Source organism: Aquila chrysaetos, chromosome 6 (genome assembly GCF_900496995.4).
Source record: "Aquila chrysaetos chrysaetos chromosome 6, bAquChr1.4, whole genome shotgun sequence".
NCBI classification, from domain to species: Eukaryota; Metazoa; Chordata; class Aves; order Accipitriformes; family Accipitridae; genus Aquila; species Aquila chrysaetos.
The window spans coordinates 1,282,482-1,305,423 of NC_044009.1; the positions used below are offsets into that span (position 1 = coordinate 1,282,482).

The following is a 22,942-nucleotide window of genomic DNA, read 5'->3' on the forward strand; positions in this document are numbered from 1 at the left end:
GGAAGCTAAAGAGGAGAAAGTTTCCAACACAGCTAGAGAGATAAAAGAATTGGAATTTCTACTAAAATAATTTTAAAGGAAGTTCACCTTTTCTTGCTAGGTAAAAAAATTAAGAGAATTGTAGCCTCCTAGTATCTAATCAAAAGTAGCCAACGTAGAAACACAAGGTGAGGAATAAAGACATCAAACTGTGCTAACAAAATCACTATACAGATCTCACCGGCAGACAGTATCTATTACCAACTTTTACAACGCCCACAACACAGCCAAGAGCCAAGCTCTTTTTAATACAGATAAACCGGTGGAATGTTCTTTATGTTTCACCTTTCTCTACATTTTTTAAAATAGATTTTTTTCTTCACTTACTCACCTAGATAAAACATCTGAAAGCAACAACATAATTAAGTTCAAAATTACTAATGCTGGTGAACATCATATTTTTAAATTTTTTAACTGAAATGAAACAAGCCTTATACTGGCTTTAAGCTCAATGGTTTTGCTCTACTTATATAGTAGATGACAGAGGATTGCCAGTTCTCACAATGTTGTAACAAATCTTGCTGTGCGTGGTGTCTGTTCATCTAAGAAGTCAACTGAAATGAGTATGTGAGAACTTCAGCCTCCGGTAAGCAGATAGAACCCTAGTCCTTATGCTGTGGAGAAAACCTTGAAAATACAGCCCAAGAGTTAAAGGCTTAGGATGCAAATAAACACAATCCTAAAGTGATTAAAAAACCACCTCAACTTTTTAAACCTGGCTCCTAATATTTAACCATCTGAGTCTCGCATTGCAAATGAATCAGAAATCTCAGATCTCTGCTTTAAAGCTGTATTTGAATACTATCACATTATGCTTGAAAGATGCGAATTTTCAGTTAAAACTTATTGGGCCAAAGAATTTTTCCTTTTAAAAAAAAGTTTAATTCTTGTTTAGAGTTGCCTTATCATAATAATTGAATAATTACTGTAAATAAAAAGATGAGCTGGAGAATGTCCTATCTTCTTCTTTTCCTTTTCATATTTCTATTACAAAAATGCTTGGTGAACACAAAATTTTTTTAATGAACATTTTCTTTTTTAAAAACAATTAAACCCAAAAATTTGACTGGAAGAGAATTTTTTAATTGCTTCTGCAAGATCAAATAGGAGCTCACGACCATGTTAAGGGTTCTCAGGGTAACAACACTTCCTTTATAGCCACTGATCTCAAATGACCAAGAATTACATATAAAAAAAGTCTTTGTGCAAATATTGGCAGAACATAAATACCACTGTCTTCCCTCAGAACCAGATCACATGGGAGCAGTCGCTGCAGAGATACTAACCAGGTCTATTAACCTGTGTGTCACAGCCCTGAAAAAGTCACAGGGAATTCAGAGAACAACCATTTAAACTTTATAGTACCAATAATCTGTGGATGCTTCTGCCAACAAAGTGACGGAAAGCATCGCAGCCTATGAAATCAAGGCGAAATAAAATGCTGCCCAGTAGCTAATGCCATCGAAGGATCCTAAAAATGGCATTCCTTAACCCTATGAGGAAAAGGAAAGGTATATCCCCATCGCCGTCCTGAGCTGCCCAGCGCCCACCTCGGTCCCACGTTTCCCACCATCGGACAGGGCTGCGCAGGAGTTATGGAGAGGGGCAGGCCAGAGGAGGGTCTGGCAATTTTCTGGTACCTGTATTTATTGGGGAACATCCTCTCACAGTCTTTGCACTCATAGACCTGTCCATCTCCAAGACCTTCTTGCTTGATCTCGTCGTTCAGGGTCTCGTACAGGGAGCTGACAGCGTTGCAGGCGTACTTCTTGTGTCGCCGCAGGTCGAGCTTTGACTGAAAAAGTTCATCACAGTCCTCGCAGCGAAACGTGTGCTCTTCTACAACAGACATAGAAGACGATTTTGACTTGTGGATCAGGAAGTTCAAGCAAGTCTAATTATTTTACCCAACACTGGGCTTGTAAAGAAAACGTAATATTCTGTGAGGATCTGTCAAACAAGCGAACAAACTAAGAGGAAATTTGCAAGTGACAGGGGAGAGAAACCAAGGTAGGCTGTGCCAGCAGATTGCTTTCACTTTAAGCATCAAGAAAAAAAAAATAAATCACACAACCAGGAGAGATCTTGTTTTCTTTGTGTCCTGGCCTCTGCTGAGACATAGAGACCTATGGGAATTAGTAGATACACAAAATACTGGGGCTATTCTGGAGTACTGCGTTTGTTTGCAATGAGGTTTTTTGAAAATACGAACGAGCTTTTCCTCAAAAAGGGCTGCCAAGGAAAAAAGGAACAAACCACACTCATATAAAGACAGATAGTGGGAAAAGCAAATTGCCACAGCACAAACCTGGAGAAGCTCCTTTCTAAGAAAATGTCTTTCTAATGTTATCCTCTCAACTCATCCCGCACAACTGCAGAAGCGCAGTGCGCCATCAAACCCAAGGAGTTCAAAACCGGAGTACCATGGAAGAAAGAAAAGGGAGGCAAATTCTTTGTTGTTGTGCCGGTTTGTTTTGTTTGTTTTTTTTTTTAAAAAAAAAAAAAAAAGATCTAATGCACATAATAAATTATTGTAGTCAAGGTCAAACAAATTAAAAAAAGGGCAGCTATTATTAAGTTTACAAGGCAGCATCCTGACTATAGTGCCAAGCCAAACAATCAGCTCAGAGCTGTAAATTTTCCAGGAGAACAACCTCTGCGAGGGAGTTGGGAGTCGGGATAGCTCCGGCTTTCTCCACCCGGCAGGCAGCTTGAAACAGAAGCTTTCCGGCCACCACGTAGTTCCCGGTGCAGCATTTCCCTGTCCTCCTCTACCCTCTTCCTCCGGACTCCGGGGCTCTCTTTCGTGTTAAGTTCTATTCTCTTTTTCTGATAACTTTACTTTCGAAAGGAAAGCTTGTGGTAAAATGCATTAGCTCAGAAGGAAGAGTGGAAATACCCTAAGAGATGCAGCCAAAAGCCAATGTCGATGGAGTGATCCATCGCCGGGGAAAGGGGACGGCGGGGGAAGGTGCGGGCGGCACTCGCGTCTTCGTGGCTGCTTCTCTGCCTGGAGCCGTTTTCAGAAGCTGCAACCTTACGGCAAACCCCCACGCACTTGTTTGCCCAAAGTTTTGCACAATGACTACCACTTAGACCGTGCTTTAAGGCCTGAGATTGTGTTTTATATAAATCAGGGTTACTTTTGTTCAAAGTGTGACACGAGTACAAGCACAAGCGCAGGCAGTGTCACACCCAGCGACCACCGCTTCCCTGCCTGCACTCGGGCAGTAATCTCCTTTCTCTCAATACAGCCTATTTAAACTCAGGCTGTGGTTTTCGACCTGTGCCCCTGCACGCTGGGGAGTCTGCGACTTGCTTCTGCGGTGACTAAGAAAGACAAGATCCCATAAGCTGCGACAGCAAGCTATGTAGGCAGATGAAACCCAAAGTGGTCCACACCTACACAGAAAGTATTGACATGCCCACAAACTGGAAAATGTCAAACACAGCTAAAAAAGAAAATATCACCGAGACACAGTCAGCGAAGCCTTGCTATTTATCCAAGCAGCATGTCTAGTGGTACTATGCCCCGTTTACACACAGAATGAATAAAACGCAGAGATGCTATAGGATTTCCTGAAGTGCAGAAGAGACGGATGTAAAAAGAAATAAAATCCAGCGGGTCAACACCTTCCTTTGGAGGGGGAAAGGGGATTCTGACTAAAAAAGGAGACCTAAGCGAAAAAATTACCCATATCTTTCCCATTTCAACTAGTTTTAACAGATGGTATACTCTGAAATTGCTGTCGGCAGCCTCACAGTGAAGTGGATCAGGCCCTGCTCTGCTCCTTAGAGAAATTCTGTTTACTAGCATTTTGTAGAACAGTACCAATATGTATCTCATGTGTTTTATGTCTCTGGGGAGGGGAACCTGGAAAGCAGGATATAAAAAAGTACCTAGCAGTATTGAGAGACTGTGTACAACTTACCGTTAAAAGAATCCAAACTACTTTTTTAGGGTGAGGGGGGAAGAATTGTAGTATCGTGACATGTCTTGTTACTGCATTTTACTTGTAACAACAGCATGAAGCATACAATGTTACCTAGCAAAATTCAAGATTTCATCTGCACATGTTTATGGACCGAAAACATTCTTAGCATGAAAGCAGCAAGTGAGAGGGGGGCAAGGGCTGTGATTAGGTGTGTTTAGGTACCTTTTCGCTCACCCCATGTCCATAACTCGAGTGAGAAGAGACAAGCCTGACAGCATCGAGTGTCCCGAACGCACGCACTGCATGGGCTGAGGCAATAATCTCATCGTGCCGCCTCTCCTCATTATTAACGAATTCCCATTAGCTCTGAAACAAGCGCTTATCTCCTACAACGTTCAATTTTCATAGTCTCAGACGTCAAGCTGTACTCAAAAGTGTCACTAGCACTAATAAACATGACCTTACTTTTGTTCTGTTTTCGACTCCCAGAGACGTACGTGGGATAGAAGTTCATTTGACTCATGCAGCCCACTGAACTGTGGAGTAACAGGATAAATCCCTCACTAACTCCAGATAACGTGAAACTGCTCTGGCAAGGTGTTTGTCTACCTCAGAATTCACCCTGCAACTCAAACGGTCCTCCTCTTTGCTCTTTTGTAAATACAGTGATGGCTCAAGGCGACAGGGCTTTTTTGTAGAAGCGACTGAAAGCCCTCCGGACTGGGAACCCCCAGGTACCTTCACCTCTTAAGAAGCTCCTACGAAACTCCCAGCATCTCTCAAGCTCAAACTGGCAATTCCCCAGACCTGAAAACTTGGAATGGAGGAAACAGATTTTTTTTTTTTTTCTTTTCTTTTTTTGACTTCAGAGAAAATGCATCAAAATACCTTCTGCCAATCCAAACTAAATTCTTCCTACTTCAGCTTGAGATTTACACGATTAATAGTGTCTTATTTCACCCACACTATCTGCTGGGAACCAGAAATCCACTTCGAGTTTGGAAAACTAGCCCTGGAGAATAATTTACTACATACCTGGCTAAAGAGGGACAACTCGCAAGCACCCCCTCCCACAGTATACAACCTGATAAAGCACTACCTGTTGTTATCAAGGAGAGTAACATGGCTTTGTCCTTTCTATGAGATTACAGAGCAGACAGACAGACAGCCTCAGTAATAACTGTTAGAGAAGAGATTTTGCTTCTAATTCTCCTCACTCTCTGTCAGCAGAATTACACATCTCACACAAATTACACACAATGATCCTCAGTCGGCAGAAGCTGGCTGAGCTACGCTTACACAAGCGGAGGAGCTGCCCCTATCAGGCTTCTATTAAGAAATGTGAGAAACAAGACAGCTCAGCTGAGGCATGTGGATTTTTTGCTTTTGCATTTGCATACTTTCAGAGCTACACAGATTTTACAGCTCTAGCCCTTGCATGTCACTAAGTTGAAAAAAAACCCTGCCTATTTTGTACAGGCTCGTGCTTCAGTAACAGCAACGTTCCTCTTCCATCATCAAACACAACAGCTTTTTCGTAGGTAGAAAAGATGGATGATAAGAAAAGAAATGCATGCGCTTCAGAATATTTGGGTTTGGAAAAAAATATTTTTGTTGAAAAGAAGAATTAAAGAACTGACAAAAATATGATTAAAAGCCTTGTAGTCATGTGTCACGCATGTTGCCACCGGTTGCAAAAACTATTTGGATGCTCAGACAGGTTAAACAGAGGAAGAACTGGCTGGCTGGTAGAGTGGCTGATTATATCATATCAATACGCAACACCCATTCCTCCAGCGTTCCCGTTTTGAGCTTTAGAAGCTCAGAGATCAGACTTCTCAATAAATACCACTGCAGGGAAAGGAACTGACCTGTAGACTAAGGGCCAGACCATCACCCCGCAAAAATGAAGCCTAAGTAACAAAGGAGGCTCAGGACTGAACTAATAAGACCTGGTATCTATTTTGTGTCTTTGTATCAGACACCCAGTTTGTAGACTTCAGGTTCATTAAACTGTTTTTTTTCCTTCTTTAAGCACCAAAAGTAAAAATACTGCCCTTCAAAACAAGTTCTCATTAAAGTTTTCTTCTTTCTTTAAGCACCGCAAATGAAAATACTGCCCTTCTAAAAAGGTTACTCCTTCAGTATCTTACAGGGAGAAGGGGATAAAAAGAAAAGAAAAATCCAGCTACAAAAAAATTGCTGCCTGTTCTCTATGTCTTGTTTGTCAAATCTATGGTTATATGTGCCTATCTTAAGTTCCATCAGTAACACTCAGGACAAAGCAGGAATGTAACAGAAAAATAAATCAGTGCCTAATAGCTTTCAGAGAAACCAAGGGGAACACAATTATGTGGCATCTACATGCTAATCTACCAGACTTGAATCTCAAAGGAGTTCAAGTGCCCTACTCAAAATTCCTGCAGTGATAAGGGGTCTGCTGTGTTTGGCTGGGGTTTGGATAAAAGATTTTTATGATAATTATCTTTGTGTGGAACAATTTTGCATTTTCTTTCTTGTTAAATCAGAATCAAAATGGGGGTGCGAGGCAGCGGGAAGATAGCATTACTGAAAGTAAAAAGTATTAAGAAGTCAAATATTTAATGTCGGCCTATTATAATTTGAAAGCAATTATGTGGCAAAAGCACTAGACATTACCAGGAAGATACAGATAAATGTTACATAATGACAAAGATGGAAAACAAGGAGCACTTTTTGCTTGTTCAAATAAAAGCCTATTAGAAACAGAAATGCAAAACAGTGGTGAGTTTTCTTTCTGATTTCTCCCTGGCATCCAAAAAAAAAAAGCTATGTGTTACTCCGTCATTGTGAGTACAGAAACTATTCATCTGTGTCTGTTTGTCTCAAGAAAATTATCAACTTTTGGGGGGAGAACACTGAAAAAATAATCCCAGACCTGACATCTCAGTGAGACAGCAGCTACCGCACTGCCTGTTCATCCACTTCACCTACGGACCTTCCGCAAAAGAGCTTTCAGCAGCACTAATCCTCAAACTAGCAATTTTTTCAGAAGTAATTCAAACTAATTGTGCATATCATATGTACACTCTTAAAAAGATTTTTACTGCGAATTTGAATCTGAAAACTATATTCATACACAGGTAAAAGAAAACAAATGTATTGTAGGATGTCCAGGTGAGACAACTCAAATGTCAGCGATCAATTAAGTAGAACAGTATTTCCAACTAACAGTTTAAAAACGACTGGTAGATGAGAATGTATTTATAGAAAATAGTCATCAAATAATAATGCGAAACTTGCAACAGGCTGCACATTCAATGAATGAACAGAAAAAGACATAAGTAACATGCCCTAATAATCTCTTCACTTGAGAAAATTCATGTACCTTTTACATCGTTCTCTAACTTTCACTGTCACCAAATGTCAAGGAAACTAAGAGCCCTAGAAAATAGAGCAGAACTTTGCCAGTCCAGACTGATCTTTGTTTCATTTCAGGATCACAATGTACTTCACGTGAGGTTAGGTTTCTGCAATGCTCTGTTACGATAGGGTTTTGTACTCATCTCGGGACTGCAAACAACCGTTTTAAAGTAAGAATCTGTACCATTTTTGATTACTCTAGGTACGTCTGTGCTGCTGCCTTGTTTTTATAATATTTTGGGGAATGGTGTAGCACATCTTTCCTAGTTTTCCTAAGAGATCACTTCCACTGCACAAGGTGTTTGTATTGACAGGCTCTGTCACTCGCAGTGAAAGAGGTGGGATACCAAACGTTAGTCAGAGTCTCAGATGAACGTTGAGAAAAGCACTCTAACAAAGGGAAAAAAAATCCTGGTGATACTCTCAGGTTGCTGGAATATTTCAGGCCACGTGTCCCGCTAACCTGCTCTCCTGTCGCTGACAAGAGCCAGCAACAGCTACTACAGAGAAGCATGCAAGGACCCTGCAAAGAGCAGGTGAGCAGCAACCTGTCCCCAGGGAATGACACCTCCTAACCGCCTTGCAACAGCCTCTTCCCAAACCCCTGCATCAGATCTGCAATCTTACCATAGGAATTCTGGCTGCTCTTACTCTGCAGTACCACACGTTTCTGTTCTTTGGGAAACTACAACTGAACCCAAAGCTTCCAACAGTCTAACAGAATGACAAGCAGAAAGCTCCGTGCTGCTTCTTAGTAAAACAGTGAGTACTTTATAGCCACCTTTGTGCACCATGAAGAAGGAAGGAGGACTCAAAAGTCTTCTCTTGTCTTTCTCTTTTCCCATCCCTCTCTACACGTCGTCTTGAATTTCACATAGCACCATTCTGGTGTAGGAAGAGAATCAAAAAATCTTAGCGCATTGCTCCTTGCTCTAGCTTACCAGAAAACGCTCACTTAACCTGGAAGGCATCACAGTCTTTTAGACAGTCTGTGTGATGACTGAACTTCAGTAATTAACAGCAAGAGATTTAGAGGAAAATGGTGATGTTACTACACGAAGAAGTCAACAAGGCTTAGCCTTTCAGGTTGCTCCACAAGCAATACGTGGTCAAGGAAACTTCTCCCTCTGTAAGCCTATTTGAGCTATGCACCTTGTCCGGTAATACCAACTCACTGCAAGGCCGGAGAGACATTGCAGTAATAAAAATGTGACCTTTCTTTTAAAAATAATCACGCTTTTGGCCTTCGCTGCATCACTGCAGGCTTTCAGAGGTGTCTGTATTCTAGCAGTAATAATTCAAGCGATGACTCTTCCATCCTCTGCCTGGATCCCCCTTTTCCGTGTAACCTCAAGCTCTAAAGACCAGTGTTTTGCAAGCCTTGGAATGGTTTGGCCCATCTTCATTACACCCAAAGAAACACGGTGACCCTGGGGATTAAAAAGGCACCTCCCATCATATTCAAAACCACAATGTTCCTCAAAGAGAAGAAGCAAAGAGAATTTGCATGCCTTGAGGTTAATAAAAACTCACTTGCTATCGTTGACTAAGACAGCTACTCTCACCAGAGAAAGAGTGAAATTAAGCATAAAATATTAACAGTTACAGAAGGGGCAGGTACCGGATCAGGTTTTCATCCCAGTTCAGCACTAACCGAGGTTCTCAACATTCCTAGGTTTGCTGGCGAGAAGTGCAAAAAGGTCCTATCTAGCAAAACGAGGCCTTACCTTCCATGCTGGGCGCCATGTTCCCAAGTGAATAACCACCTTCCTTCAAATACACCAAGAGCTCTTCTCCTGGCTCAATTTCTTTAATAACTTTATAATAGATCTGGGAATCAGAAACAAAAATTGAGAGACATGTTAAATATGCAAAGACTTGCATTTTACATTTTAACCAATAACTCAAATTATTCCAGCTAATAGGGGAGGCTGTCACTTGATTTGTGTAATAATTGCTGCTGAGAGCTCTTTTTTTCTGCCTTTATTTTACACTATGTGTGTCAGCGTTTCACGCGGCTTGGGCAATAAAGTAGTATTTACGGTAACAGCCTCTCTTGTTCAAATGACACAAAATCTCCCCATTGTTTTCCCTACCTCCTGTAAGCTTCGTGTATTTGTTATAGCGAAGGGAAGATTAAACTGATGGAATTGACGCATTTAAGTCTCTGCTTCTCTAAGCTGAAATCGGCCTGATGATTAGAGAGCTGAATTAGCATGCCTTCATGGAATTATTTGGTAGATTACTCTCACCTAGAGCCTGAGGACCTGACCCCTAAGGACAAGATCTGAACCATTCCAGGTGAGCGGTTTATCCCCATTCAGAGTTCCTGTCTAAGCCCAGAACCTGGACCTTCCGGAATGTACGGCGTACAGCACCGTTCACCTACCGTACCTTTGTCATTACACCGGAGGACAGACCCAGAAACAGAAACGGACTTCAGGCACGGGCAGAGACCACATACCAGCCGTGCGCCCCATTCACATTGCCATTTAAAGTGCGTAGACCACGGTTCAAAGGATACCTAGGCCTTACACTGGTTTCCTGACCCCAAATGAGTTCTCGCACTCTAAGGATGCATTTCTTGCAAAAATATTACAATGAGAAAGAACCCCCCTTTATCCAAGGTGCAACGAAGCGTAACGTTGCAAGGCATTGACATATTAGCGCGTGTGTCCATACACATGACACACTCATCTTTGCTGTTCTACCCCCAAACCAGACACCATGGCAGTACATCCAGTGACAACTGGGTTACGTGCCAGTGGACCCCAACGGCCTCATTCCTTCTGACAAGATGGCAGAGTTCGCGGGGAGGAGCAGAGCGCTGACAGTGGCTTATTTGTAGCGGCACGCAGAGAGCTTGCCGGTTCCCTGTAACGACTGATAACTAAATCGTATTCACAGTCGAACCCTGCTCGTGGGTACCGCGCAATGTGGTGGCTGGGGCAGCTCTGGGCATGGAGAGCGAGCCCAGTAACTGCAACTGGGAGGGCATTTCGTGAAGACCTCCGCAAGGAAAACCACGGAAAACGGCGGCAGACGGAAATCAACAGCAGGGTGGGAGTTTGCGTGACCGGCGAAGAGGAGGATCAGAACTACATGAAATCCGAAAGACTCGGTGTCTCCCATATGTTTTCCAAATTTGTGGAGTACGCTGGACCCTGTCCTCTTCTAGCAAGAACACCGTGGGAACTCACCAGATAACAGTAACTGCAAAGTTTTATTAGCGCTGCCTTTAATAGCACCGCATGAAACTTTTTCAGGACAGCGACTACAATTTACCCAGAACGATTCCCTAAGCGAGCTGCCGCTCGGTCCCTGCCGGTCTACCGTGTGGAGGGAAGGAAGGCGCAGAACTCCGAAACGCCAGCGTGGGCTGCGGTACCGGTGCCAATGAGATGCGTGTTTTCTTCCCGGCGCCTCCTCTCCTCCTCCTTTCCTTCCTTCCTTCGCAGGGAAGCGGGAGGAAGGAAGGAGGGAAGCCGCGGGCCCCCGAGCCCGCCGGGAGCAGCAGGTGCCCGCCCCCCCCGGGGCTTCGCCCGCTGCCTCCCCCGAGCCGAAGCCGCCCCGGGGTGGCGGCGAGCTGCGGCCTCGCTCGCTCCGGCTGCCGCTCACAACTTCTCCCGCAGCCTCCGAGCTCGGGAACCTCCCCCGACAGACTAACGCTCCCTGCGTTAAGTAAAAAACCAGCGATCTCTCCCAGAAACCGTCTTCCCTCCGCTTATGCCCCCCCCCCCCGCCTCTCCCACCCCGAGCCCCGCTCCGGCCGGGCAGGGCAGGCTGCGGGCTTCTCCGACGGCGGACAGCCCCGGCCGCTCCGGACCGAGCGAAAACCGGCGCTGCCGCCGCGACGCCACTCGCGGGCGTCCACGGCGACACACACACCCCCCCCCCGTGTCCCAGCAGGGGGCAGGCTCCGCCCGCCGACGGCGCTGACACCCGTGGGGCCGGTCCCGGCGGAGCGGAGCGGGTCCAGGCAGGGAAAGGACCGGGGCGGGGGGGGGGGGGGGGGGACACACGGGACGCCTGACCTGTCTGCTCCCGGCGAGGCGAGGCGGCTCCGGGGCGTCGCGGCGATAGCGAGGCGTCCCCCGCCGCGGGCCGGCCGGTTCGTCCTGCCGGCTCGGAGCCTCCCTCGGCGGGCGCGGGGTAGGGAGGTCGCCGCGCCGATCAAAGGGAAGGGAAGTCGGGGCTGGAACGGCGGCGGCCGCCGGTTCCCGCCCGGGCTGGGGGGGGGCGGGCTGCGGCAGCCTGGCGGCAGCGCCCGGGGTCCGGGCTAGAGAGAGCGGCGATCGCCATCGGCGAGGGAAGGGGAAGGGAAGGGAAGGGAAGGAAGACGGCCCCCGCTTACCGCGGGGCGGCCTTTAAAAGACCCTTTTGGTAAAATACGGTCAGCACCACGTGTTCCATCTCGGCAGCTGCCTCCGCTTCTCCTCGCCGAAGCGTGCTCCCAACCTCCCCGCGACGCCATCCGCAAATTCGACCCTCTTGCGCGGCCCCCCCCCCGCTCTCGGGTGCAAACAGGCCGAGGCCGCCCCGCGGAAAAGGCCCTGGAATCCCTCCTTGGGAACTCCGAAGCGGCAGCGGCGGCACGGCCGCAAACCCAAACGCTTCAGAAGAGAAATGAAATCCGACTGCTTGCGATAGGCGAGATGTCCCCACCTGCCCAGACGCCGTGCCGGAATCCTTGGCGTAATTCTCACCGTCGCTTCCCACCGGTTTGTGACCGGGGTTTCCGCCGAAGACGCATCTCGGCCTCATCCCGCGTGCCATCCAGCCGATGCGCAACCAGAAAAGGGGAACCCGGGCAGCTGGAAGGAGCCGAGCATCTCGCTGCGCAGCGCTTTGAGATCCTCAGCCGAAAAATCCCGAGCAGCGCAAAACGGGCAGCGAGATGCCTGCTTAGGTATAGACGTAAGGAGGTGAACCTATTTCCGAGAGACTGCACTTAACTCTTTGACGCGGCTCGGATAGTTCATTTCTGTGGATCCCCCTGCAAACTACAAGTGGTATAAAACTTCCCTTTCCCTCATTATTTTTTTTCATTTGCACCTCAGCCCTCTTTCCTGCCTGCTTGTTCAACGAGAAGAGCCTTTCCCAGGACCAAACCACCCTGAGTTTAATGGCAAACCTGCCCGAAAAAAACAAAACAAAGACTAGGAATAAGCACAGAGCTTAGGGCTTGACTCGGAAAAACAGAACTGGGAATGTGCCGTCACTGGCAGCTAGCTAAGAGAAAAAAGAAAAGAACTCAAAATAGCTATTAACAGACATTTCTCTTTCAGCTAGTAACCCAAAACCAAATCAGCACTAAAATACAAACCACAATCTAAAAGGTTACTATGCCTAGTTCATAGATACATTCACAAATTTTACATTGGGAAAATCCTTCAGAATTATAGTACTAAATTAATTACAATACCAAATGGCTAATGTTGCCCCTGTATCACAGTCAGTAACTCCTTTCCTCTCCTGTTTGTTCTCAGAACAAAGTAGCCTCTTGTATATAAAAACATGTCTGTTACAGTCTTTCAAGAAATATAGTACGAGCTCCATTAATGATTAGGGAAAAGTTGGATTCTGCTGGAGTCACATTAATTTCATCAAACATTTCATTATAATAATTAACTTCATCTTGCAATCATGCTACTGATGGTCGGAATTAATTAAAACTACTGCTGTGTGTCCTTTCCTTTTTTATTTGTTGTGCGCCAAAAAAGATCAGGTTTACTAATCCATCAGAACGTTTACATTCATAAATCATTTATGTTCATCATTTATATTAAAATTCCACACATCATCATTTCTTCCTCACAACAAAAGGGGCACCTTTCCTAATTACCAGCCAGTTTTATCTACCACAAAATAGTTAACAATATAACTAGGGTTTGGGTAGTGCTCTCACAGATGATTGAAAGTACTACGTTTCTTGATTTTTATCAAAATTATTCTAGGCACGGGGCACTAAAGAAAGAAGAAAAAAAGGAAAGCAAAAAAACCCCAGAGGAATCCTTTTCCCGTCTGGGCTTGATATACAGATCTGCTCTGTAACTGCTTCTGTGGATGTAAACTCGGTGTAATAGAAAGCTGGCTCCAGCTATAACATTTTGCAGCATATAACCAAGCAATTTGGTACAATTACTGAAAGTATCGATAATGCAGAACCGCAACACGCAATCACATTCTGGGGCTGATCTCACTCAGAGCAGAGCACAAAGTAATCAAAGCTGTACATCTTTTCTCCCAGAAAAAGTGTTCTTGAGACAGACACAGCTCAGAAACAATGCAGTAATTGTTTAACCGTTTCCAATATCAAGGCAATAGGTGGAGATGAAACACGTCAAGTGAGAAAAGTACGTCCGAGTATTACCTCATTATTTAGGGATCTTTCATAAGAAACAGCACTGTTTACCTGCTGGATGAGTTATGTCTACTATTTATCTTCGCTTCATTGCTGCAACGCGTTTGTACTTTGGGGAAAAAAGAGCATTAGAGAACTGAGAAAACAGCTGCAGTGTTTACCTAAAGATCAAAAAACACACCCGCTAATTGCATCAGCGTGCAGCAGAAGTGACGGACAAAGACAATTCGAAATGAGCTAAAAAGTGGTTGCTTTCCGTTCTTGTCTTGCAAATAGTTAACTACACTAGCAATCCAATGAAATAAGGAGGCAAATATTTCTCCCTACTGTTCGTCTAAGACAACTATCAGACCTATATATGTGTCTGGCTGGCTCAAGGAGGAGTGAACACGTAAAAGTTTGGCCTCGTGCATTTCTGGCCAGAATGGGGCTGCACATTTTGCTTTTGTTCAGATGTTTTCCTCCTTTGGAATCGCCTTCCCTTTGTTTCAACTCAGCCACATTGCTTTTTATTTCCTCTTTTTAAGGCGTTGTATTACATACCTAGGAATCCTGACCAGAGTCACTGAATACGTATGTAAAATACATACAAAAATCTCTATTATACACACACATGTAAGACGGGCTTCTTAAACAGAGGCCCGATTTTTTCCATCACTGTAGCTCCTGTTAGTCCTTCTTTTTGCCAATATATGTAACACAAACAAAAGTGGCAGCTATCCTGAGAGCAAGCTCATGGCTATTACATTTATTACATATACTCTGTTTAATATTACAGTCTCCTGAATAAGAACAGCTAAACTGCTGAAATATTTGCCCCATGAAGGCAGCAGTAGCAACATGAAAAAATCAAGCAGAAGTCATGTATCATTTTCCAGAGGCATTTAGCAAATCGTATCATTTTTCTACCATTCTTTTTCAGTCCTCCTTTAGAAACACAATTATCTCAGTCAATCAAGGATCTTCTATTCTTTTCAAATACCTATCAAGAACAAATATATTGAAAACTGGCTAATGTTATTTTACATTTGGAAATTGGTTTCACAATTGAAAAACAGTTAATGAAATGTCTCAACTAATCTCTTTCTAAATAGCAGCATTTTAATCTGTAAATTGGGGAAAAAAACCCCTTTCAGAGGTCCAGATTCTGCTGTCAAGTACTTCACTAAAAATCCAGGAAAATTCTCTGTACATTCCTGGGAATGTTCCCAAGTTACAGGACTGTAAAGAAGAACAGAACAGGGGGGACGGGACAAAGCACCATCTCCCCATGTAAACTTGTTTATTTTTTCCTGAAAAGCAAATGGTTTTGATTAAAAGCTTGTGCTGGCTGTTATCATCACAATGCTGCTTAGTTATTTTGTGGGTAAACTTTTAATGCAAAAGCTTTTCTTTTCTTTACGTACTTACAAACAAACCCCAAATCTTTGCATGCCTACTGAACAGGAATGATAAAGCCTTTCTCCCTCTTTTTTGAGTCCCTGTTATGGAAAAAAAATGTACCCTGCTAGCAACATGAAATTAAATAAAGTTAAACCCAGCAGCGTTAGGAGATAGGACTAGGCAGAAATCAGCAATGCTTAGTCACTCTGAAAATTTATAACATGTTTCCGGCTTTAGGAGTCACTCTCGTAAGGGCCTGAGATCTCTCTCCGCTTTCCGAGACCTCTCCTTTCTCTCACGCAGGATGCTCAGAGCACCGGCACCCAGCAGAATCTCCCCTCGAACGAACCGTGCGTGGGGCTTTGTGCACAAGAAGGAAAGTTTGAAGTCGACGCAACTTTAGTTTTCTAAATATATCCCACAGGGAAAATGAGGGGATTCATTTTTAAAGCGTACAATGGCCCTGGCCACAAACATACACTTCTGCGAGGAATCCAGCTCAATCCCCTTGACTTCAGTGAAGCAATCACATGAACAAAACTGCTCACACTCAGCGGTATCCGCAGGAAGACCATCTGTAGCACACCCCCCTGCTTTTTATTAGTATGGAACTTGCACTGACATCAGCTAAATAAAAAGTAATGAAGTGTAAAATAATTTTGTACCCTCCAACTAGGTCTAACTACGGTATCTTTGAAAATGTATGCCACTTTTGCTTTGGTATTTAGCAGTCCAGTGTTTCTTAGGACCAGGATGAAGGACTTGATTTTGCAATCTAGTAATTTTATTTTGAGTGCCTAAGAGTTCCCATACAGGGGGTTTGTAGCCAAAAGGCCCCTTGGCTACTTCTGAACTATGAATTTGCTGAGTTTGATGAAAACAGGGATCAGCTCGCAGACATACATGCTTATGGACTGTTTGACATTTTTCTCTTCTATTTATATTTTCATCTTACTCTCTTAGCTTTCGTGACCACCAAATACACTCACAGCCACCTTTATCCTTTGAATCTTCACAATCCCAAAGAATTGTTATCAGTTTCAATAAAAGAAGTAACCACCAACTAACGCCAGAATCTTTCCAGGAGAGAAAGTAGTGAGACTTGGTTTTGTGTAGCAGTGATGTGAGAGAAAACTTGGAACGAACAGGAAATTCCAGAACAAACATGGTTAAATTGTCTCCTCTATAAATAATAATACAAGACTCCACAAAGATTTTAATGTGCCACTGATTGCTGTAAATACTGCCGCTGTTCAAATGAGTCCATAGGCTGTCATAATCAATAGCTTAGGAAATAGTATATCCTTACTCTGACTTCACTCCTCCCCCCCAGAGCATCCAGTGCCTCTAGTTATCAATCACCATCATCTGCTGCTTCTTACACTGGATTTTTTCATTCCCACCAGCTGGCCTGACCTAAGACTCTTCAATCTTTTGGGAAAGAAGGCTGAGGGGGTGAAAACATTTTGCTTTGCTACTGTTTCGTTATATTCTGCACCTTTTTATTTTCTTCCTCCTGCAGAAGCATTTGCTTGCTACCCACTCCCTTATATGTGACTTTTAGTAAATTTATTTATTAAGAAGTTGTAAAAGAGTGGTCATTACAGAGAAAAAAATAAAGAAAAGATGAGTGTGTATGATAAACAGCTGTTCTTTCCAATCAGATTGCTGCATGCACTAAAAATACGCACAACCAAAAATCTCCAGATGAGGGACAAGGACAGAAGGACACGCAGTGGACTGGGCTTAGAATAAAATGTGATACAGCCTTCAGGTTTCTGGCCAATTTTGTATATGTATGTAGTCCTCAATCTAAGCATTTCTAAGAACGTGGGGAAAGCCAGCAGTGTACAAGTTAACATCTTAAAAAGAGGAAATGGGCATTCATGTAAAAAAAACCTGTATGAACTCAGTTTCTTTCCCCAGTCTAAGACTTTTTTTAAGAAACCCGAATTCAAAATATTTGGGTTTTCTATTCCTTTAATATTTGTGCTTTTCCACTGCTGCTGGTAAAAATTTGCGGTACGAGCTTCACTACCCTTTTGCAAGGATGAATGCTAGGCAAGAGTCACCTACGTAGACTGTTGAGCAAAACTGTACCATTAAGAAGTGAACATACCTAGCTGGCTAAAGCTATAGTTAGGTGCAAAGTGCTGGAAAGTATTAGATAGCATACGCAGCTGCGTTGGTCCTGTTCAATCTTCCGGGAGTCCAAAAAGCTATCCCTTAGCCTAATAGCGTGTGCTCAGACAAGCTGTAGGATGCACAGAAGGGAAGCCAGGTCAGGCACAGACTCCTGCAAACCAGTATTTTCTGCGCAGAATGAAGGACGGTGAAAGACCTCCGTAACAGGTGAGGGAAAATGTAATGGCCCCCAAGATATTTATCCTGTCATTCTGTGAAGCTGAGACACAGGAGCAGCCTTGTGTGTGTCACAGAAAGCACCCAGCAGCTCACAGTGTAAGACAAGGAGTTGATGATAAATGTTGGCTCTTGGTTAGAATACTCCTTGTTGTAAGAGCACTTGTGAGTAGTGGCAAGTGGGCACTGAAGCAATCAGCAGCTCATTTTAACTAAGCAGGCTGAAATTTAGAGCTTTGTGCCTCTATCTCTTCTAGATTGCTTAAATCATGACCATTTGTGATATTTTTGGGTTGGGTTTTTTTTCTGCATCCAAAGTTAAGTTATTTAAAAGCACTTTAAAACAGGAACTAAGTTCACAAAGTGGGCTCACATTTTGGCGCACCCTGAGCTATTCTCGTTTTACGTGAGCCAGCTTGCTTCAGATTCACTCTAGCTTCCCTGTCAGCTACAGATTTTTAAATGTTTTTATTAGAAGTGTAGTTTTCCATCCTCAGCTCATTTTTTGTCTGCATCCAAATATGCCTCCTGTTTGCTAACTGGTAGTAACATTAGGACTGCATTTCTCATTTAAGTTAGGTCTGAAACAGTAACTTATATTTGAATTGTACTCAATTTGAGGTTTGTAAAACTCCCAACTTGGATTGCTCATCTTGAATCCATTTTGGGGTTTAAGCTTCAAAGAACTTTACAAACATTAGCTAATGTTATCAAAATCCTATTAATTCCATGTAACATCCCTCGCCCACCCCCCCACCTAGAGACCGCTCCACCAGCACTTCTGTAATATGCCTATTACGTTTTTACTTTTCCTCCTCCTCCTCCTCAGCAGACTCCCAAACCATCTCCCATTCTCACTCCCCTCTTAAATACAGACAACAACTGAGTTTACAGCTTGGAATCACACTCCCTACCCAGCACTATCAACTGGTACCATGAACTTTCTATAGTTTTGATGGGAACGAAATACCCACCACTGGTTTCCATTTGTCTCGTTGTGTTCTGTTAACGTAACCTATGTTTCACACCAGGCATTAACGTTTCACACAATCTTCCCACCACAAAAGGAGTCAGGGACTGGAAGATCACACGAGTCCAGGGGTTTTAGATCATTTCAGGGACGCCGCAGCAACGCTGCTGAACAGACGAATCCCTCAGTCGCTTCCATTCGGTGCTGCCACTATACACCATCCTCTGGCCAACCCACCCCAGCATCTGTTGAAGTGGTGAGGTGAGCACAGCAGCCTAGTAATTGCCAAAGTCATTACCTGGTCGTTAACGTGACACACGGCTAGATTCTGTTCATCACAGGAACAGGCCACGCGGATGTACTTCAGCCAGTTCCCAGCTCCACTCTGGCTAGCATCAATACAGAATTTCTCATTTCCCAGGTCATCGGCAATCTGTAGAACAGGAGAAGAAGAAATACATGGGTCATCTGATATTAAACGACAGCTACAGAAAGAAGAAAGAAAGAAAAGAGAATTATTTGCAATGCATGATTCCAAACAAGAAATAGAAAGGAGAAAGCTGGATGGTATATATAATTAATAGAGACTTATGACAAGACTAAAATCCATTCTTAGTCACAATCTGAAGTTCCTGGTGAGCAGAACCTCCAAGGACATGCATCAGAGCTGTCCATGAGTAACAGGCTCAGAATTGCAACTGTTATGGAGACAAACATGCAGTTCTAGTAGCCACACCAGCTTAATTAATCAAAGCAGATAACTTCTCCAATCTATACCGATTTTAATGACAAGGCTCCATCTTCACATTATCTATTCTATCCTTTCACGCAGGATCATTTTTTATTATAAATAAAAAATTGTATTCCTTTTTTTAGTAAACTTTCAAAGCAGTTCACTTTCCACAGTGCTGTGAAGTTATGTTTTTAAAAATGCTATAACAAATGATGCTTTCATTTATATAACTACAACACTAGAAATTCACTGACACTAGAGGATCCACGTGGTTGAAGGTGAAATAAAATTTGGCTAGTGTGCAAAAGAGGAATCCTTCCAAATAAAAACCCCCAAACACTTTAAAGTCCAGGTGTGGAAAAAAAGGGTTAATTAAAGGGTTGTGGTCTAAGGAAAAGCAGTGTTTTACCAGGAAGAGACTTAGCACTTCTTCCTTCTTAAGACAGTCAAGGAAGTTCGATGACACGGAAACAGAAAAGACGCTCAGCATTCCATACCAACATCTGTGATGATCCATTTTGCAACTCACTCAAGAAAGCACATTTTAAAAATTACCCAGGACACCACCAAAATGAGGAAGAGCCTTTTGAGTCCTAAGTATGGCAAGACTATACTCCGCTCATAAGTGGGCCTCCTTATTATTACAGAAACTCCTTTTTTCCCTAGACTTAGATTTCCCTCCACCCCTACCAGACCCTGTGTCATTGCAAATTACTTCAGTCATCAAAAGCTCTTAACATGCTTTTACTAGCAATTAATTCTCTCAAAATCTCATGGGATACGATAATACTTTCCCATCTATTTCAAGACAGAGAAAAAAGAAAAGGTAGGAACAAAGGAAGGGAAAAATTAAAACATGGCGATGACAGCAACAAATCAAGTATAAGGTCAGGCTGAGAGATCTCGGAGCGACGTCATCAGCCGAGACTCTCGCTCTCCAGCTCCGAACACCCGCGGAGCATCGGGACCATGCCAGCATGGGCTCTGCGACCCTCCGGCACCAGCCCGGGCTGGCCGCCCAGCCAAGCAGCCTGCAGCATCACCGAGAGAGCTCCCACCTCTCTGCACCGGTCCCAGTAGACATACCCTGGCCTCTCACCTCCAGCACTAACCCTGTTTTGTCAAGCTACGTGTATTGAAATGGACGAAGGGAAAATCATGCTATTAGTATTTGGCTTCTTCCTTCCTAATCAAAATATGGCACCGAAGCTTCACTGAAATACTGCGTTTTCTCCCAGAACATGGGTGCATTTGGGACAGAACTGGTGAGAGAAACAACCCTCCCTGTGTTCACTTTCATTAATCCCCTGCTTGGGAACACTCTAGCAGTTGCTTACCAATTAGACGTCAGTATTTAGCTAAATGGATAGGCTCTGTCTCTAATAACAGTAAAGTCTAGAAGGTCAAAGAGCTGCATTGGAATAACGCACAAAAGGATTTTAAACAAATACTACGCACGGCAACACCATGCACCCAAATTGTCCGTTAGTTTCACAATACTCTTGTGAGGCATTCCTAATAAACTCGCTTTATAGCTCAAGAAATAAGACAAAGAGATGGACACTGCAACCTGGAGAATTCTTGCATGTTCCTATGTTTTCAGGTTACCGCTCACGTTCAGTACCCGGAGCAGAGCCCCATCTCACCTGACGCTGGCGGCAGCTCTGTGGATTAGAGTCCCAGGTCTCGAGTGGGGCATTCAGACGACGATAATGAGGCATATACAATTAGTGACCACTTCAGGCAAGTTTGGCTTCAGTGACTCCCCCAGAACACAGTAGCAGAAGCAGTGATGGAGTTTAGTTTTCAATTCAACTGTCTTGGCCACAAAACATCATCCTTCCTCTTGGACAAAAACCCTGCCTTGTTCATGCCTCACATTCCAGCTTCCTGAGTAAATAAAGCAGGAGTTGCACAGGCAATGTCCTTTGCCACACTGCCCCAGTTAATTTCTAGAGCAGATCTATCTACTCAGGTTCGGTAAATGAAAGAGAGCTCCCCTGTCCAAACCGATAAGCAATTCACAAGTCAAAAACTGCATTGCAAGACATTTTCTGCTGGCGCTCTTGTTAAAATTACGTTAGCAAATTCTGGTTTATGTGAGCTAATTCTCAGTCATTTGTTTCATTTTCATCTTGTTCGTTTTGTTTTTGAAGCAAACTCTAACAGTAGCAATCCCTCCTTGTGTTTTTACACGTCGTGCACGTGGCTCACCACTGCAGGAGGTTTCGTGATGCACCACAGCAAACTCGGCAGCCGTGCAAGTGCAGCGGCAGCAGCAAGTCCCCGTCCCCTCAGCAGCTCTCAGGCTCTCTGCTCTCGAGTCTCAGAGACTTTGTGGTAGAGGAGAGGGTAAATGATGTATATTCAGGCACTCAAGAGGACTGCAGGGCAGTAAACACAAATCTTTTGCCCATTTCCATGGATTTCACTCCATGCCACCTAGTTAATTCCCAGTTACCCAGCCCTGCCTCTGAGCCCCAGTCCCAAGCATTTTGCCAGGCAGCCCTAACTTCCAGGACTCAGGGTTTTTTTTTTCTCCAAATCCCAGGTTCCTTGCCCATCAACCCTAGCATCTTTTCCCTGTCTTGCCCCAGTATACATTCCCGAGCTTGCAAACCTCTCAAGTCCCCCGTGCCTGTCCCCTTGCCAGGACGAGCCTCGGTCCCCGCTCCTCGTGCACCGTCTCTCTCCTCCCTCCTTCCCACCTCCGCTGTAGCCGGCACCGGGTCTCCTCGCTGCCAAAGCCCTGGCTCGCTCCCCACTCACTTTTCAGTCCCCACAGCCCCGCCGAGCCAGTCGCACTCAATCCCATCACTTCTCATCACTCACTGGTTAAACACCTCCACCCCAGCGCTCCCCTGGCTCTTCATCTCCCAGTTGCCTTCTCTACCATAACCAGGGCTTCTCCCACAATAAACACAGTTCCCTTTTCTAAGGGCAAAAAGAAAGGCAACGGAGGAATTTCCTTGGGCAAACGAGTCTCGGATCACTAAAACGTGTTACTGAACGCAGCCAAGAGCTGAACCCCCCCCCAGCACGAGCTAGCCATTTCACAGCACGGAGCAGCGGGGTTTCCAGCTCCCCACATTGAAAAGACGAGCTGCTGCGCTTTGCTGCAGGTTCTCGGTGGCCTTCGAGCGCCGGAGCCCTTCCCCTGCCCTGTCCCACGCTGGCCCCGGGGCTGCGAAGGCGTGAACTGCTGTGGCCAGGGCTACGTCGGGGAGGAACACCTACAGATCTGGGTCCGGCCATAAGCAGTGTTTCCACAGTGGCCGTGTAAAACTGTACGCTTGTCATTAACCCTCCATCTGCCAGAATGCAGGAGGACCGCCGAGGTTAGGTCTCATGCCAAAGTAAAGGACGATGAGAAAAGCCAGTCAGGAACCACCGATGTATGCCAAAAGTTAAATACACATGAATCAAATCGAAGACCTATCGCATGCAAAGGGATTTGGGGAGTGTGTGTGATTGCTCTTTTTTTACTGTAGACACTCCCCTCAAAATCAGTTGCACTTATTCAGGGACCTGAAGTTTTCCAAAGAACCACCTGGAGGTGCCGAATTTACTCTTCAGTGATTGGGAGAGGAAGGGAGACCCCACCGAAGCCCCTACTCTTCCCTAACTAGACTCTTTCTCGATAACCGGTACTTTCTAGATGCCCTCGATTACCTCCCCTTGAGCTCGACTTGTAATAGCAAAGGTCTGATATACGGCGGTAACGTCACAGGAAGCCATTTGAGGTAGTTTGGACT

At 44.4% G+C, this 22,942-nt stretch overlaps 1 protein-coding gene across 2 annotated transcripts in view; it reads right to left on the bottom strand.

Moving 5' to 3' along the window:
• Positions 1-22,942, bottom strand: part of PRDM16 (PR/SET domain 16) — a 350,362-nt gene that overhangs the window by 38,850 nt on the left and 288,570 nt on the right. For both annotated transcript variants that reach the window (XM_030018556.1, XM_030018558.1), the window contains exons 4-6: positions 18,753-18,887; positions 9,104-9,206; positions 1,680-1,878 (exon numbers count right to left, since the gene is read on the bottom strand). In XM_030018556.1, the coding sequence (XP_029874416.1) occupies positions 1,680-1,878; positions 9,104-9,206; positions 18,753-18,887 (437 nt within the window). The remainder of the gene's footprint in view (positions 1-1,679; positions 1,879-9,103; positions 9,207-18,752; positions 18,888-22,942) is intronic.